Consider the following 19,319-nt stretch of genomic DNA (forward strand, 5'->3'; position numbering starts at 1 on the left):
CTCGAACTGTGACATTCTTAACAACGAGAGAAAAACTGTCGGTGTAATCCACGCCCTCGATCTGGTTAAAACCTTTCGCCACCAAGCGTGCTTTATATCTCTCCACGGAATCATTAGCCCGAAGTTTAGTTTTGAACACCCATTTACATCCAATTGCACGTTTACCAGATGGTAAAGATGTGACTGTCTCGATGTGGTTCTGTTCCAAAGCTCGTATCTCGGCATCCATAGCCTCACGCCATTCCTGATGTTGAACTGCATCTGAAAAGGACTTGGGTTCCTGCAAAATTGACAACGAGGCTACAAACGACAAATATGCCGGTGCAGGAGAGTGCAATGAATGAGGATTATGTATAGAGCAGACGAAATCATTTAGCCATGAAGGTCGCTGGCTAACTCTGGAAGACCGTCTTAAAGGTAATGTAGCAGGATTGGAAGCAGGTGAACCTGCAGAAGATGGTGAAGATGCAGAAATAAAAGGAATGCTAGGTGGTACAAGTGAGAAATCAAAATAATGGGAAGATGCAGGTTGCATTATATCATAATGTGATGGAACTAGAGGTAGTGGACACATTTCATGAGTAGGAATAGAGGTTGAAAAAGGAAAAATGTATTCAAAGAATTGAACATCCCTTGAAAAAATGATACTTTCATTATTAAGATCAAATAATTTGTAAGCTTTCTGTGACATGGCATAGCCTAAGAGGATGCATTTGATAGCTCTACGATGAAACTTTGATTTAGAGGGACAGCCATCAGTAGCGTAGCAGAGACAACCGAAAGTGCGAAGGTGATCATAGGTGGGAGGATAGTTATGTAGACGTTCGAAAGGAGACTTCCAGTGTAGAATCGGAGAAGGTGTTCGATTGATTAGATATGTGGCGGTGACAATAGAATCACCCAAAAACTTCAAAGGCAAAGAGGCTTGGAAAAGGAGGGCCCTAGCAACGTTCAAAAGATGTCTATGTTTGCGTTCAACACGCCCATTTTGTTGTGGCGTATAAGTATAAGATGGTTGGTGGATAATGCCTAATTCATCACAAAGGCTCTGGCATTTTTATTGAGGAATTCAGACCCATTATCGGATCTGAGAACTTTGACAGATTTGTGGAACTGATTTTGTACCATGGCAAGGAAGGATTTGAGGGTAGGAAAAACTTGTGACTTGTGGTTAATGAGATAGGTCCATAGGGAACGGCTATAGTCATCAAGAATGGTTAGCACATAGGCACAATTGGATATGGTGTATGTTTTATAAGGCCCCCACACGTCCAAATAGACAAGGTCGAAAGGTGCTGCAGAAATGGATGCACTAGCATGAAAAGGAAGTCTAATTTGCTTAGCTTTGTGGCATACGTCACAAGGAGAATCACAATCAAGATCAATTGAATGCAAGGTAGGAATATATTTTATTATGTTCAAAGGAGCATGACCAAGTCTAAAATGCCATGCTAAACTATTATATTGAGACTTAGAATTCACAGTTGAATTACAACGAACAGAGCAAGACAATAAAGAGGGAAAACTGAGTTGTTTGACAACATAAAGATTCTTGAGCAATATTCCTTCAACTAGGATTCATTCAGTTGCCTGGTCCTGCAGAGAACAAGCAGCTTTAGAGAATTGAAATCTGTAATTATTGTTACGGCACAAATGACTGACAGATAGTAAGTTGACAGAGAACGAAGGAATGAAGAGAACTTGTGTGAGAGTGATATGTTTATTCAAATGCGCAATGCCAATGTATGTGGCCAGTTTTTTTGTTCCATCAGGTAAAACAATTTCTTTTGGTTGTAAAGGTTTGGAATAAGAGTGAAAGAGGTCAAGGCTTGCACATATATGGTTAGTAGCCCCGGTGTCAATTATCCAATAATCCAAATCAATTCCAGGAGAGTTAGGGACATTACCAGCGAAATTTTCTTCATCATGACACGTAAAATTCGCATAAGTGGTAATAGGATCAGCAGGCAAATTATTCCCTTTCAGCAACTTAATCAAATCACTCATGAGTTCTGTCGTGTTCTTTGTGGGTAAGCCATCTCCGCTGTTTCCTTTCTCTTCTACTGCTGTAGCTGCAAAATTGTGATTCTCATTTCCTTTCTTCTTAGCATCATGCATGGTCTTATACCACTCCGGTATCCCATGGATCTGAAAGCAGTTGTTAAGTGTGTGCCCAGGCTTCTGACAATGGGAACAAACTAAGCGTCTTCTGTCTACAAAAGGCTTCTTTCTGCTGATAGATTTATCACTCTGTTCCTTTCTTCCATCTTTCAACATTAACTGATAAGCCATGTGCCATGAACTGTCTTCCAAATCTGTGTGTACTGCTCGTAGTTTCTCCACTGTAAAAATCATAGAGAAAGCTCGTTCAAGGTCTGGTAATGGATCATGCATAAGGATCTGACTCCTTCCATTGTCGAAGCTCTCATGTAATCCCATTAGGAATTGCATTAGCTGAGTGTTCTCGTCTCTTTCTGCTATGCCTTTGTTGACACCACAACTGCAACCTCCACAAGTACATTTCGGTGCCGCTGCCAAACACATTAGCTCATTCCAGATTTTCTTCAGTTTAGTCACATAAGCTGTTAATGACAAATCTCGTTGTGAAATTGTGCCTAACTCACGCTGAATCTAATATATCATAGGGCCATTGCTGCGCCCATATCTACCTTGGATTTCAAGCCATAGTTCACGCGAAGACGATACATACATGAACGATTCAACCATATCCTTCGAAATCGAATTCCAAATCCATGACATTACCATCAAATCCACGCGCCTCCATTGTTCGAATGTGGCTGAGTTAATTGCTGGTCTAGAAAAAGTTCCGTCAATGAAGCCGAGCTTTATTTTGGGCCGAGCGCTACGTAAACTGAGCGGCTCCATGGTAAGAAATTCTTGTCATCCAACGGAGAAGAAGAGAGCACTAGGCTCGAGTTTTCTGAAGGGTGTATGTATAAGGCTTCCCTCTCCAACTGCTCTGTTATTCGAATTCATGGAAGAATCCGCCATATTCCGGTGTCAGTATTGCAATCAATCAATGTAACTATCTCAGTATGCAGAGTCCTTCATAGTGAAGGCTCTGATACCATGTTAAAAATGCAGCAGAGGAAGAAAAATGAGAAGAAACGAGTGAAACCCATGAAGTCAGTTTTTATTTCTCTGTAATCTCTATTACAAAAGAATGAGGACGATGAACAGTATGTAAATACAACAATTTAACTAACACAACTGCTTCCTAACTAACTAACTGACTAGGAGATGACATGGGCCAATTCTAAGAAGAATAAATGAGTCACATATACACGTCAGCATCTGCTAACAAATACAAATAAAATGTTTCTACCAAAATGCGCTTTTCACCCTGCGTCAATTAGTTCAACTGCAACGTCTTCAATTTCATCGTCTTCAAATTACTGCAACTCTGCTTCAGACCACTGCAACTGAGCTGCTGCAAGTGATTGTATTCCATCACCTAAAAAATATGTATTAAAATGATAAGTTAGTGTACATATTTTGATTTATAAAAATATATTGACAAATAAATATATTTAATGATGTTGGAAAAATGAAAAAATGCATGAGCAAATAACTAACAAAAGGAGTTACGAAAATTATGATAAATAAAGGAGTTAAAAATAATTAATTAATTTAAAATTTTTAAAAATTAATGGCAGATCAAATTAAGAGTATGTGCAAAAACTTATACTTTTAGAGAAGTGATTTTTATTTTAAAAAAAAATTTAAAAATTGTAGCAAAATATAAAGTGAGTAGTGTTTTATAAAGAAAAGAAGTAAAAAACAGATAAAAACTAAATTGATTAGTATTTGGAGAAAAAGTACTTTTGTAATAAGCTGAACAAACTAAAGATCATTTTGTTCTTATATATTAAAAAGATACTATTTTGGTTTAATATTTGCACTTTTTTTTTGTTAATAATAAATAATTTATCTCAACAAATAACACATTTTATTTCAATTAGTATATTTTATATTTATTTTATAAATATTTATCTTTTATATTATTAAAATATTGAATATTAATAGAAAAATTGAACATTTAATTCAATAATACTCCATCTAAGAAATAAATTTTTTCATTCATACGTGATAAAAAAACTTGTATGATTGGTAAAAAGTATTTTTTTTATTAATTAACATAGCTATTTATTTTATATTTTTCTATGACATATAAACAATTAATAGGAGATAGTATAGCAAATAAAATAGAAAATTTCTATAATATTAAAATGTGTGAAACGTATGTTTTATTAGTGTTAAATTATTCAAATTATCTAAAGATTTTAATATCAACTTTAGATGTGCAATTTTAAAAATAATTAAAAAAAGATAATTAAAATTATTGTAATGGGCCATTGGGGTAAAATAGTTCAGAAGAGGTTGAATTGATTTATGGAAAAGTAAAAGTGGCTAGAAATCAAGATATTAAACACCTTCAAGATATTTCTAGATTTTAGCTTAAAAATGCTTCATTTAGCAGTTTTTTAAGTAAAATTTAGCAACCAAAACACCTCAAAAATACTTTTTTAAAGTCAGAATTTGCTCCAACAAGTATCTGTATAGAGGGTAAATTACAATCACTCCTCATGAAATTTACATAATTATAAATATATATTCATTATTTCAAAATTATAAATACCTCTCTAATTTAATCGTCCATCTATCAATGAGCCTAATTCCATTAGATCTGCATAATTATTTCTATTTGGGGGGAATATCCGTAATATTTTAAATAATAAAGAATATTTATAATAATGTCAAACTTCAAGTATGGCAGCAGTAAGTTACCCTATGTATATATATTTATACAATTAAATTTGGATGATAGTATTTTAAATACTTGATTGGTTGACGCTGAAACTTTAAATTAATAATCATTTTGATTTTGGAAGATTTAGGACACTATATATATTTATATATCTCCCCCTACCACGAAACTAGCCCCCCGACTTGGCATAATCAAATTTAAATCAATTATATGGCAAATATAATATACTTGTCGGTAATTGGTGTACAATTTAGAAAAAGTGACCAATCATACATAACAAATATATTATACTTATTCCGTGATCAGTTTAGTTCGACCAATTAAATTTAGACAAGAAATTTTCTTACCTAAGCAGTGCACGTCATCAGAATATAACTCTGACATAATTAGAATTATTATTGGATAAGTAGTGATTGATCACATGCTTTCCTTTCACATTATTTATGATTCAGCTACCACTCCTCCTTACTCTTCCTTCCTTTCCAAGTTGTTCCTGAAATTATGTAAGGAGCAGAGACTCACATGCACATAGATCACATTATTACCCAAATCGACCGACGTGGTCTGAATTAAGTACGTACGTACGTTAGAGTCGTCGTCAAGAATAAGGATGCAACATTCATTAAGGACCTTGTACGATTCCACCCCACGATAGGTTCTACGTACGTATATTCTACGCTTTCGATATCTACGTACACATTTTTATTCATTAACTTAGGTGTGTTTTCATTCTTTAACTTTTTAAGATAGTATTTCCATTGTGTGATTAATATTTTTTTAAATTTTGTAATTTTATTTTATTTTTTTTTTTGCTGCAGTTCATCTCACCTACAAAAAGAGTGAACCCGGCGAAAGAAATGACTGAAATTGCAAAAATTAAAAAATTATAGAACCAAAATGATACTTTAAAAAGTTAAATAACAAAAACACCAAATATTATTATCATAAATTACGATGTAGTTATTGCTTTTGTAAAAAAAGTTGAAGAAAATAATGAAATGGCTTAATTTGTAGTTAGCGTAATTATACAAAGATATAAGAGTACAACAGCAGGAAGAAACGAAATGAGAGGGTCGTACCCTAAAAACGTGCAAGATCTTCAGTAATGAACAGCGACTTTTGCGAGGGAAAACGCAGTTATGGATTCGCGCCATATGTTTGCATGTGGGGCGAACAATATTTTAAGTTGGAGTTTGGTCCAAAAACCAGCTAACTTTTAGTTAGCTTTTACGTTAGTTTGACAAATAATGATATTTGCACTATTAAAAATACATGGACTTTGGAACTCGACCTCATTCTGCATAATTCATGTTTTTTTTTTCTTGTTTAATTGTGACAAAATTCTTATTCAAATCAAATTCAATTGAACGAAATTAATTATAAAGCAAGTTTAATATACTTATAATGTGATTGGTCACTTTTTCTGAACTGTACCTTAATCACACGGCAAATGTATTGCACTCGCCATGTAATTGGCTCAGGTTTATCCAAATCCGATTTGGGTTAGAATTTCCTTAGTTGTCTTTGTTGCATTGTTATGAAATTATTGATGAAATTGATAAGGTTATTTATCCATTAATATAGTACTGAATAATTCAACTAATCTTATCCCTACCCAAAAAAAAAAAAAAAAAATTGTCTTTACAAAATTTTTGAAATAGAAACATAAAATTGAATGGAAATTAAAATAGTGAATGAGACAATTAGTCAAATTGATTAGTTTGCAAGAAACGAGAACATTAGAAAAGTATTGATCAGGTTAACCAAAAGTTAAACAACATGAATGTAATAATGTGAGGGACACGTTTAATGATCTACGGTACCTCTTCATTTTCTTGAGCAAATCAATGGTCTGAGAACGAACTCATGACCCCAGCTATAAATACAACTTCCCTTGTTTCAATGTCACAACATATATATATATGATCATTAATGTGTACGGAAATCTGGTAATAATTAGTGTATATATTTGAAGATAACAATGCTGCCTGCTACAATGGTAAGTTCCATTCTTTACATCATCATCATTTCTACGTACATTACATGTGTGTGTGTTTGGTGTGAGGGGAGAGAGAGAGAGAGAGAGAGAGAGAGAGAGAGAGTACACACATTATACACATAGTAATAAAAGAGGGTTTTGGTGTGCATGCAGGATTATTATGTAATAATTAGAATGGTGTTGGTGCTGTGCATGGCTTCTTCTTCACTGGGAGCAACAACTATTTTCAATGTGATGAGTTATGGAGCAGTCGGAAATGGAAGAATCGATGATTCCCAAGTATTATATTAAGCTTTCATTATTTCATCATATATGCAAATTTCTCACTTTTTTTATTTTATCAAAAATATAATATTAGATCGAAATATATCCCGTTTATTTATCATTTTTGGATCATAGTTCTGACTTATTTGTTTATTTCTATTATTTTCATCCTTCAATATATAAAATTCGACATAAAATATACTCAACTAGATAGCCTTAATTTTTCCCAGTAAATAAGATTGATGTGGAATTGCAGGCATTCTTGAAAGCATGGAGAGCAGCGTGTCAGGGACAGGCAACACCGGCCACGCCCGTTGTTTATGTACCCCAAAAGAAGACGTTCTTACTGTCACCTCTGACATTCAACGGCCCATGCAAGTCCTCTCGTGTTTATATGCTCGTAATGTCTTTGCTCTTAACTCACTTCTACCCCCTTATTTTATTACTTCATTAAACTATTTTTTGTAAAAAGAAAAACAACAATTATTTGTGTACTTTTTTTTTTTTTAAATCATAAATTCTTACCAAGTCCGTTATATAGCTTAAATTGCGTTATTAGTGATGTATGTTGGGTGAAGGATCGTTTTCATGACACCTATTTATGGGGTGATAATTTAATTAATATCGATATTTATATAATTTTGCACAATTTAAAGACTTGAGCCAATAGAGTGATCAAATTTGGTCGGAATTAACTGGTGTACGTAGCCAATTTTAGCCAAATTAGGATTGTGACATGGAAAAAGAAATAGAGGAAAATTCTAATTTTCTCCAGGTGTCGTACTCATTACTTAGTATAAGTTGATAATAATTGACAATAAATAATTTATAGTGCTCGATTAAAAAAGGACTAGGTGTAATTTTTGTATCTTGGTTGGATTAAGATAATATGAATCGACAGATTTTGAAAAAATATATTTTGCAACGATTAAATTCTCTTAGTTAAAAAAGAATATGAGGATTTTTAATCCAAAGTAATTTTTAAATTATTAAAGGAAATTCAATTTTCAAGGTGGTTGTGAGTGTGATGACATGTTAATTCCAAGACATGGGACAAATGTTCAGTCGTGATTACGAGAAAGCAATTCCCAGAGAAGACATACATATGCCTAATCACACACATATAAATTTGGCAGGTATCAGGAAATATTGTGGCCCCTGTAAAAACGGGATGGAGAGGGAATCAGAAAAATGCGTGGATCATATTTTCTAACATCAACGGACTTGTCGTCAAGGGCAAGGGAGTCATCGACGGTCAGGGATCCTCCTGGTGGCCGTCTCGCCCTTGCTTCGATGACCCAGCTAATGTAATCCTCAATTTCCTCACACCCTTTAGGGTGAATAGCAATTTACCCCTTGTTATATTGAAAATGATCATGTTATCTCCCTATGAAAAAAATATAGCAATTTACCCCCCTATACTTTTTAAAATGAAGCAATTTATCTCCTTATACAGGGAGGTAAATTGTTTCCTTTAAAAAAAATATAGGGAGGTAAAATGTTATATTTTAAAAAATACACAGAGGTAAATCGCTATTTATTTTTATATAAGGGGGTAATTTATTTATTTGTGATATCATAATTTCCTCACACCCTTTAGGGTGAATAGCAATTTACCCCCTGTTATATTAAAAATGTGCATGTTATCCCCCTATGAAAAAAATATAAAATTTATCCCCCTATACCTTTTAAAATGAAACAATTTACCTCCTTATACAGGGAGGTAAATTGCTTCCTTTAGAAAAAATATAGGGAGGCAAAATGTTATATTTTAAAAAATACAAAGAGGTAAATCGCTATTTATTTTTATATAAGGGGGTAATTTATTTATTTGTGATATCATAAGAGGGTTGCTTGCATTTTTTTCCTTTTTTCTTACTTTGTTTTATTTAATATATTTATATACTATTTATTAAGAAAAAGTCCATAAATTAAATTGATGGATTTGAATTTTAAAAAAAAATATTTAAAAAAAGAATTTTGAATGACTCTATATATTAAGAGAATTTGAGATCTATTAATTTTTAACAAAATACAATTCAAAATTATAGTTGAAGATTTCGAATTCTTTGAATTTAAAATTATCCAAACAACAAATAATTTACTATTAGAATATATCAGTAATTTTCTATTCATATACATTTAAAATTATTTATTTTATCAACTCAGATCATTTATTTATTTTGTTTTAATTTTCCTTCTGTCTCATTTAACTAAACAAATTATATCATCAAAGTTTAAATTAAACATACACATCGAACGTGTTTCAAACATCAGTACTATTTTCGACTAGCGGACTATTAATTATGACAATGGAATTCATATTAAATTTTTTATGTGCAGGGTCAAAATTGCAAGGGACCAACTGTAAGTGAAAATTGATGATAATATTACATATGAATTATTTTCTTAATTTTTATTCATACAAAACATTTCTTTATAATTAATGAATAATAGGATAATTCATACATACATATATGTTTTTAATTTGTTGGAGCAGGGAATGATGTTCCGGAGATGCAACGGTTTAAGACTAGATGGATTTTCCAAAATTAACGGACCAGGAAGTCATATCTTAATCTCTGCAACTAAAGACGCTGTTCTCACTAATCTCCGCATTGTCGCCCCCGGGGACAGCCCTAATACTGACGCCATTGACATCTCCTCCTCTACAGCTGTACAAATCCGTAACTCTTTCATTGCAACAGGTATTCTGTTGCTGCCGACGACCATTGAATTCATGCTGCATTCAATATTTTATATACTAAACGTGTGGATAACTGTCATATTATAACCGGTCTTTTGGAAAAGGAGAGTATGTGACAATCATGTGATGTGAAAATAACTTCTCCATACGATCTTGCTAACATTCTAATTTTTTATTTAAAAAAAAAACATGGTACGTAATTCTATTTTGTTGGATAAGAGTCGTTACATCATACATTAATTTATTCAAATATAAAAATTAAAAATATATATATTTGTAGGGTTCGAATATGAATTTCTTAATTGTAAAATGTCAATCTTACTACTTGATTGGCACTGAAATTCTTGGCTTGAAATGCGGGAATGTTTTTTAAATTAATAATTAACTTACTACTTGTTTATTTTATATTGATTTTTTGTGTAAAACAGAAAGTATATAAATGTGAACTTGTGTAGGTGACGACTGTGTTGCAATTAGTGCGGGATCTTCAAATATTGATGTTAGTGGAGTAACATGCGGGCCGGGTCATGGTATCAGGTTGGTTTAATTGTTCCTTTTTTTTTTTTTTTTTCTTTGAACTGTACACTAATTACACGATAAGTGTTTATATTTACGGATACTTATACTCCTCTCATATGAGATTTAGTATAATTACACGTAACGCCCTTGTGGTTTAGATAAGTACATTTGACACTTGGAGATTTACTTCCGTCGAACAAATAAATTTTGTATAAAATAATTAATATTTATTGAATTTGCTGATATTAGAGTTTCCCCTAATTATTGAATTCCCTATATCTGTACATAGTCAACTTCTGTTCTTCTGTTTTGGGTGTAATTTAATGTATTTTTATTTATTAACATGTGAAATAATTACACTTTTTTAGTGACTGAATTAACAAAACAATGATCCTTAATGTTATTAGCATCGGATCCTTGGGAGGCGGAGGCTACGACGTTGTAGAAAATGTACGTGTCCGAAACTGCACGTTGAAAGGGACACTAACTGGAGTAAGAATTAAAACTCTGCAGGTAACAATGATTTTCTCTATCAATGTTTTTTACATAATACTTTGAATTATTACACCAAAAAATGATTGTTTTCTTGTTAATTAATCATATTACCTTTACTTAGATATGTTGTTTGGTGTGCAGGGAGGGAAAGGATATGCAAGAAGGATATCATTCGACGGAATAAAGTTTGAGGCAGTGGATAACCCGATTCAAATCGAGCAATTTTATTGCCCACTCAAAGTGAATTGCCAAAACTACGTAAGTAATACGAAAAAAAAACATTATGGTAATTAAATGAATTTCAGACATGATCAATGTTCGTCTATGTTTTATGGGAAAAATAATATTTTTCGTCTCACAATTTAATATTTTTTTTATTCTTGGTTCTATTGATTACGCGATTATCACTTTTGATCCCGTAATTCTTAAAAAACAGTACTTTGGTCCTGTGGAAAATTTTCGTTAAATATTTTAATGGAAAATGCCATGTATTTAGCTAGTGGCTGTTAGTCTCATTGGTTATGAGATTATCACTTTTTATCTAATTAACTTTTGAAAAATAGCACTTTGGGTCTCATAGACTTGACTACCACGTGGCTTTTTTAGTTAAATATTTGATGGGAAGGTGTTATTGGACAAAAAGTACTATTTTTGTAAAGTTGTGGGACCAAAACTGAATTACTTAACCATTGAAACCAAAAGTAGAAATACTCTAAGTTACGAGATGAAAAATTGCTATTTCCCGCATTTTACAAATACTTATGTTTTCTACCTTGTAGAATAAAAATTGTGTTTGTAGTATATATATGTTTTGCAGTCTGCATATTTGTTTTTTTATTATTATTATAGATCAATATTACATTTTGCATTTCATTTGGTTTATATGTGCACGTCATGTCATCGTGTATCAAAATATTTTTCTAAATGCACAAAATTACATGGATTTTGTATATACAATGTTCATACAGTGCAATAAGAGATATATTACTAATTAGAATGTTTTTAAAAAAATTTTCATACATCGGTTGTTGCTGTAAGCAATGTATCGTTTATGTTTTACGGGAAAAATAATATTTTTCATCTCACAACTTAAGGTTTATTTTATTCTTGGTTTTATTGGTTATGCGATTATCACTTTTGACCCCATGACTTCTAAAAAATTGTACTTTTGGTCCTGTGGAATATTTTCATTAAATATTTTAACAAAAAATACCACGTGCTTAGCTAGTGGCTGTTAGTCTAATTGGTTATTAGATTATCACTATTAACTTTTGAAAAATAGCACTTTGAGTCTCATGTACTCAACTACCACGTGGCATTTTTAGTTAAATATCTGATGGGAAGATGCCATGGGACCAAAAGTACTATTTTTATAAAATTATGGGATCAAAACTGAGTTATATAATCATTGAGACCAAAAAGTAGAAAATCTCTAAGTTATGAGTCAAAAAATGTTAATTATTTCCCCTATTTTACGAATATGTATGTTTTCTACCTTGTAGAAGAAAAATTGTGTTCGCTCAGTATGCTTGGTAGTCTGCATTTTCTTTATTTTTTAATTGTAGGTCAATATTACATTTTGCATTTTATTTGATTTATATGTGCATGTCATGTCACGTGTACAAAATATTTTTTTAAATACACAAAATTACATGGACTTTGTATATATGATGTTCATACAGTGCAATATGAGATATAATACTATTTAAAATATTTTAAAAAAAATTTCAGACATCGGCTGTTGCTGTAAGCGACGTATCGTTCACTGCAATAAGCGGGACATCAGTTGCAGAGAACGTTATAAATTTGAGTTGCAGCCAAAGTGTAGCATGCAACAACATTAAACTCGACAGAGTTTACATAAAACCCTCAACTCCAGGAAAGAAAGTGTACTCCAGTTGTTTCAATGCTCGCGGACAAGCTACCCATACTAAGCCTGCTGTCAACTGCCTTCGCCATTAGAATTTACTTATTTTTTCGTTTTTTAAGAATAATTTATGTCATTTTATGATGTAAACTTGTGATTGATCCGTATATATTGTTTAATATTCATATGAATATTTATTTATTTATTTATTGACAATAATATGATTTTCGGAGTGATGAAATATACACTACAAGAAAACAGAGTATCAGAGACGGAAATTTTCGTCTCTGAAAGTAGGATTTCCGTCTCTAAAACAAATTAGAGACGGAAAAATCCATCGCCGAAGTCCGTGGCGGAAAGCCCCGTCGCTAATTCTAAGACTGAAAATTCGGTCGCTTATTCTGTCCACAAAAAAGAAGAAAATTTAACTGTAATCCGTCTCTGATTTTCATAGGTAATCCGTCTCTGATTCCGTCGATAAAAAAAGAATTTTTCATCTCTAATCCATCTCTAAAGGTAAAATATTTGTTTGTTAATTTCCGAAATGCAAAAAATATTCCGTCTCTAAAACCTTACAAATTTTCGTCTCTAATCCGTCTCTGATTCGGCCTCTAAATTTTGAAAATTTTCTGTCTCTAATTCTTTTTGGTTTTTTTTTGGCAGAGTTTTTTATTTCTGTACCCAAATTAATATCCTGGTCATTATACCATCAAATACATTCTATCAATACCAAAATATGAATTTTCCAAACAAGAACAACAAATATTAACAAAAAAGATACTCATAATACAACAACACTAATATAATTGATGTCATCATCCAAATACTACCAAATAATATCAATGTCTTTACTCCCAAGTCAACAAACATAAGTCAAAGTATAACCCAAATCAACATACACTAAGTCATAAACAACCAACAGAAAAATAAACTAATTATCTTTCCTGGAATGTTGTTGCCTACTGTCCCAACCCACCAGCAAATTGATGGTTTGTGTTTTCCACATTTTGAAGTAATTTTCGAACTAATTCTTGTAGGTCTGCCTCCCTCTTCGTCCCTCTTTCGAGCCTCTTCCTCCCTCTTTCGAACTTCTTCAAGAGCAATTTCAAGCAATTTTTTATTTTCTTCTTCTCGTTTTGAAAATTCCTCCACAGCTTTTGTTAACTCATTAATCTTCTGGTCAGATGCTTTAAGAGTAGAACTGACTGAACTTGAACTTGTAGATGAGGAGCTACATCCAAATCCATATAAGTGTCCTTTAGAAGGACCTCCAGTGATATCATACCAAGTTGAGATATCGAATGAAGACTGTAAAGAAACATCAGTACAACCCGTTTTTGCAAGGTATTCTTCCTGTTCAAGTACATTAGAAACAAAGGAACAATTATGTAATAAAAGTCTAACAAAATTTCTCAACATATATACTAACCAATATTTAAATCAATGACAAATTATACTTACACTAATTCTTTTGAATTTGTTGTCGATGAACTCCCCAATTCCTTTATTTTTTCTATGGCATCTTTGAAATAGCTCAAGATCAGTCACTTCTCTACCAAGTTCTTTTTCCTATAGTGTACAAAACAATATTAATTCACATGTCAATAAATTGCATAAAAGATATCTAAAAACTTTATACTTAAAACTTACCATTTTTTGCCTATGTGCCCCTACAGGAATAGAATCACCAGTGTGTTTTGTTATCGAACCATCTTTTTTAGTCAAACGATTTTTTCGGCCAGTTTGACATTTTCCTAAATAATCTTCTGAGACTCAATACTTCTGAACTAGATCATTACATAATTGATTATTCAACCAATAAGGACCTCTATCAATCATATCACTCATCTCTGGTTCTCTACCTAATTGTTTGTGAGCATCATTTAGTGCCTTTTGCTTAGCTTTATACATCATTTCTTTGAATCGATCACTCGCATTTTCATTCCACACCTTCCTCATTTCCTCGTCGGTTAGATTATCCCACCAATACCTCAACTATCACATTTCAAAATAGTAAATCACATTAAATAATTATAAAATATGTCTATATAATTTAGCAATGAATAAATTGAATTAAATATATATAGTATTTATTATCTTGAAGTTCTCTCACAACAAATCTTTACATGCTTTTCGCACTGTGTGCCATCTTGGCCATGCTTCAGTGAAAATGCCCTTAATATTATTTGTAAGGTTTCATGTAACACCTTTTTCAATAAATCTATTTTGACAGAATAAATTAAAAAATATATAAAATTAAGAAATGGAGCTAACATTATTTATGACTATATTAAGCTCAATTTTAGAAGCTTTGAACTTACCGATTGTTCACTACTGTCACTTTTGTCCTTTTACATTGATAGTCTGGGATCTGAGTTCCACTATTGGGTCCCCGTCGACATCCATGTGATACAATACCTTCACTTTGTCCTGTATTTTGTTCATTTTCAGATCTTGAAGGTATTGTTTCACCAACCTATAACAAAAAAACAAACCATATTAGAAATTATCTAATGCATAATAAATAATATAAAAAAAACGAAAGTGAAAAATTGTCTTACTTGCGTCTCACTGTTCGAACCTCTTGGAAGAATACAAGATTAGATACTTTGTCCACGCACCTCTTCACTAGGATTAGAACTTGGAGTATCTTCAGGTTGTGATAAGTGATCTCCCACTAACTCCTCGTTCTCATCTCGAAGTTGCAAATTTCTACCCCGCCCCCGGCCCCGCCCTCGTGCACGTCTGCTGGCTCGTCCTCTAGTCACCATCCTGTGTCGAAGAGAAACAAAAAAACTATTAAGTTCTAAGATTGAGATTACTATGAAGAACAATGCTGATATAAAATGCATATAAAACGATAGAATGAAATAATTAAATAAATAAAATTACACGAACAATGTCTATTCCTCATCATTTTCATTTAAAACATTTTCTTCTACTTGCTCATCATCTTCTGGTTCGAATTCTTCTCCTTCCCAATGATCTTCATCCTCTATTATGACTTCATTGAAATCTACACCATGTTAAAGTCCTTCAAATTCATTTGCATCTACTTCTTCTACCACATCGTCCGAAACAATATTGATCTCATCTCGATCAGTTTCATTCAAAATTTGATGTGGGTCAGATGTCTCATCCTCTTGAAAAGCAATATCGATTCTTTGTTCAATATATTCTTGTCTTGTCCTTCAGCTAATGGGACGTCAAATTTACCAGTAGTCTTTACTTTGCATACTGCCCACCAATCACGCCTCTCTATTTTGATGCTCGGAAAGTTTGTGCTTGTTGTGCTTGGGAAGCCAATATAAAAGGGTCATTTGATTTTAATTTCAATTTATGGTTAATTTCCATAAGACCCGATGTGTGCCACTTAAGCCCTTTATCAGAAGTGTGGTACTAATGACACTTAAATAAGACAACCCCACGTCTTATCCCATAACACTCCAATTTTATAACTTCTTCCAGAATTCTATAATAATCCACTTCATATTCATTGTAGGTACTCCCCAAAACACATACACCATAATTTGATGTTGCTTTAGAATGCCCATATTCCAAAGTGTGGAATTTGAATTCATTCATAAAGTACCCTTTATAGCAAGAAACACGTCGACAGGGGCCATGAGCCAACTTTCTTATGAGGTCGTCAACTTCGTTACGGGTATCTCGAATCTAAGAAAAAAAATAATTTATAGGATAACATAATTTTGAATTTGCTAATATATACATAGTTAGAAAGTAATCTATTACTTACATGAGCAAGTAGCCACCGAGAAAAATCTGTGTCCCGCAATGTTTCAAGTTCCATGTTAGTTATTCTAGAAAATTGTTTTCTATGTTCTTCATCAAATTTTCTACAGAATTTGTGATGATCATATGTTAATTATAGCCACAAGTCAATCGAAACATTTGTGAGGACATAATGCATGAGGAAGATCACTCACTGCAGAAATGGGTCGATCTTCTCATAATTCATCAAGACATATCTATATGCAACCTTCATCTCATCCTCATCCAGATATCTAACTGCAATTCTAAAACCAAGTGGTCGTCCAGGATATGTAGAAAATAGACTTTCACAAGAATCTATCATTCCTCCATCATCATTTCGTGGAACCTAATTTAATCTGGATTTCACATGTTCAAAATATGAAGAGCAAAATGTTGAGACTTCTTCAATCATATACGCTTCAACAATTGATGCTTCAACTTGAGCTCGATTTCCAACCTTTTTCTTCAAATGGTATAGAAACCTAAAATTTGTTAAACTTTTAATTTACACAAGATAACTTATATTTTCTAATTATATAAGATAATTGAACTTAAAAAAATTACCTCTCAAATGGATACATCCATCGATACTGTACAGGTCCACCAACCTTAGCTTCATACGCAAGGTGAACTGGTAGATGTTCCATAGAATCAAAGAAGCTTGGGGAAAATTTTTCTCAAACTAACACAATATCTCAACAATGTTCTTCTCAAGTTTTTGCATGTGCTCCACATGCAATATAGTTGCGCATAGATCCTTAAAGAAACTGCTGAGTTCAGTCAGTGCTTCCCAAATAGGTTTCGGTAGTAGATCTCTAAATGCAATTGAGAGTAATTTTTGCATGAACACATGACAGTCATGACTCTTCATTCCATAAAATTTGCATTCTTCTTCATTCACACAACGAGCAATGTTTGAGGAATATCCATCAGGTAACTTTAATGATTTTACCCAAGAGTACAATTCTTTCTTCTGTGCTTTAATTAAAGTATATGGTGCCTTGGGTTTGTAGATTTTTCCATTTGCATCTTCAAACAAATGCATCTCAGTACGACTACAATACAACTCCAAATCTTTTCGAGATCTGACATTATCTTTTGTTTTATCTTTAACGTCCATAATGGTGTTAAAGATATTATCAAAAACGTTTTTTTCGATATGCATGACATCATCTGGATAAGATTTGTGTGCCAACATGGTAACTCCCAGAATATGCTCCTTTTAACCACATTATGTGTCCTGCCAAATCCATCAATTGGGTGTGTACCACCTGGTGGTTTTTCAAAGATGGTTTCAGGAAGCTCATCCACCCTTTGTCGCATGTCTTCTCCAGTTAAGCGCATAGGTGGAGAATTATTTTCACATTTTTTCTTCCGAAACTTTTAGGCTTGTCTTCTATAAGGATGGTCAGGAGGTAAAAACTGACAATGACAATCAAACCAACATGCCTTCCTTCCATAACGAAATCTGAAAGATTTTGTCCTTTCCATACAATAAAGACATGCCAACAACCCATGAGTGCTCCATCCAGATACCATCGCATTTGTAGGAAAATCACTAATCGTCCATAAAAGAGCAGCTCTCATGTTGAAATTTTATTTTTTGCACACGTCACAAGTTTACACCCCAATTGTCCACAATATTTTCAACTCGTCTATTAATGGGCGTAAAAATATATCAAGATTTTTTCCTGGACTTTTTGGGCCCGAGTATAACCATATTCAGGAAAAAGAAAGGACTTTGCATGCACATCCATGGAAGAAGATTATATACAACAATAATAACAGACCAACAACTGTAAGGAGTACTAGAATTCTCAAATGGACTGAAACCATCTGTGCATAACCCAAGCCGCACATTTCGTGCATCTGAGGCAAATGATGGATGAGTGCGATCAATGTTTCCATGTCTCTCCATGAGATGGATGTGCCATACTTTCCTAGTTGCAATGATTATTTGCATGCTATGTCATATGCTCACAGGTGTAGTTAGATGCATATAACCTTTTAAACCTAGGTATCAAAGGCAAATAACGCAACACCTTGAAAGGTACTTTTTTTCATGATCCTTCCTTGATTGACTTATATCGAGGATGATAACATATAAGGCATTCTTGAAGGCCCTTGTTCTCTTTGTAATACAATACGCAATAGTTTACACAAGAATTAATTTTTTCGTAACCTAGACCAAGTTTACCTAGGTGTTTTTTTGGTCGTGTAGAAGTTATCTGGAAACATTTCATCTTCAGGCAGCACGCTTTTGATTGTTGACACAATTCGATCATAGCAAGCTTCAGGTAAATTGTACTCTGATTTGATACTTAATAGTTGGGCCACAGCAGAGAGTTTTGTGTGATTTTTGCAGCCATCCCATAATGGTTCGTCAGTTTCTTTTAATAAGTTAAAAAAAATTTGTGCTTCCGGATTAGGCAGTTGTTCAGCACACGTGAAGTTTGAGCTGAACTCATCGCCTATTGCATCCATCACCATTGTTCTATAACGAGATGTTTCTACCTGAGGAGCGGTTGAGAACCTCCCACATCATCTCTTGTGTTCAAGGATTCACCATGTGTGTACCAAATGTTATAACCCCGAGTAAATCTTGTGTTACCGCAATTAGAGCATGGACATTTGATTTGTCCATTATTCAGAAATCGTGGGTTATCAAAGGCAAAGTTCAAGAACTCCTGATCAACCATTGTTACGAATTCATCTAAAAGAAACCCATTATCATCCAAGTGCCTCCACATCCAACCACGGTCAATATTCATTACTCTGCAATTTTTAGAGAAAGAAGGCTAGATGAATTAACCATTATTTTGAAGATCAAGGTTTTTTATCTACTGATATAAGAAAAGTCCCAAAATTTAAAGGACTTGACATCAAAATGAAGTGAGAAATGTTG

The 19,319-nt window shown here is 33.0% G+C and overlaps 1 protein-coding gene across 1 annotated transcript; it reads left to right on the forward strand.

The window, feature by feature from the left end:
• On the forward strand, nucleotides 6,707–12,833 carry LOC105157588 (probable polygalacturonase At3g15720). Its single transcript, XM_011074001.2, has 10 exons — nucleotides 6,707–6,788; nucleotides 6,942–7,067; nucleotides 7,309–7,452; nucleotides 8,189–8,359; nucleotides 9,396–9,419; nucleotides 9,553–9,760; nucleotides 10,215–10,296; nucleotides 10,686–10,791; nucleotides 10,915–11,031; nucleotides 12,505–12,833. Exons 1-10 carry the CDS (start codon nucleotides 6,771–6,773, stop codon nucleotides 12,733–12,735), a joined length of 1,227 nt encoding a protein of 408 aa, XP_011072303.2. The 5' UTR covers nucleotides 6,707–6,770; the 3' UTR covers nucleotides 12,736–12,833.

Source organism: Sesamum indicum, linkage group LG3 (assembly GCF_000512975.1).
Source record: "Sesamum indicum cultivar Zhongzhi No. 13 linkage group LG3, S_indicum_v1.0, whole genome shotgun sequence".
NCBI lineage: Eukaryota > Viridiplantae > Streptophyta > Magnoliopsida > Lamiales > Pedaliaceae > Sesamum > Sesamum indicum.

What these genes read in the sequence shown, in the direction of transcription:
- LOC105157588 (XM_011074001.2), top strand. An exon ending in TAACTCTTTCATTGCAACAG is followed by an intron (nt 9,761 to 10,214) that starts GTATTCTGTTGC and finishes GAACTTGTGTAG; the next exon opens with GTGACGACTGTGTTGCAATT. An exon ending in TAAGAATTAAAACTCTGCAG is followed by an intron (nt 10,792 to 10,914) that starts GTAACAATGATT and finishes TTTGGTGTGCAG; the next exon opens with GGAGGGAAAGGATATGCAAG.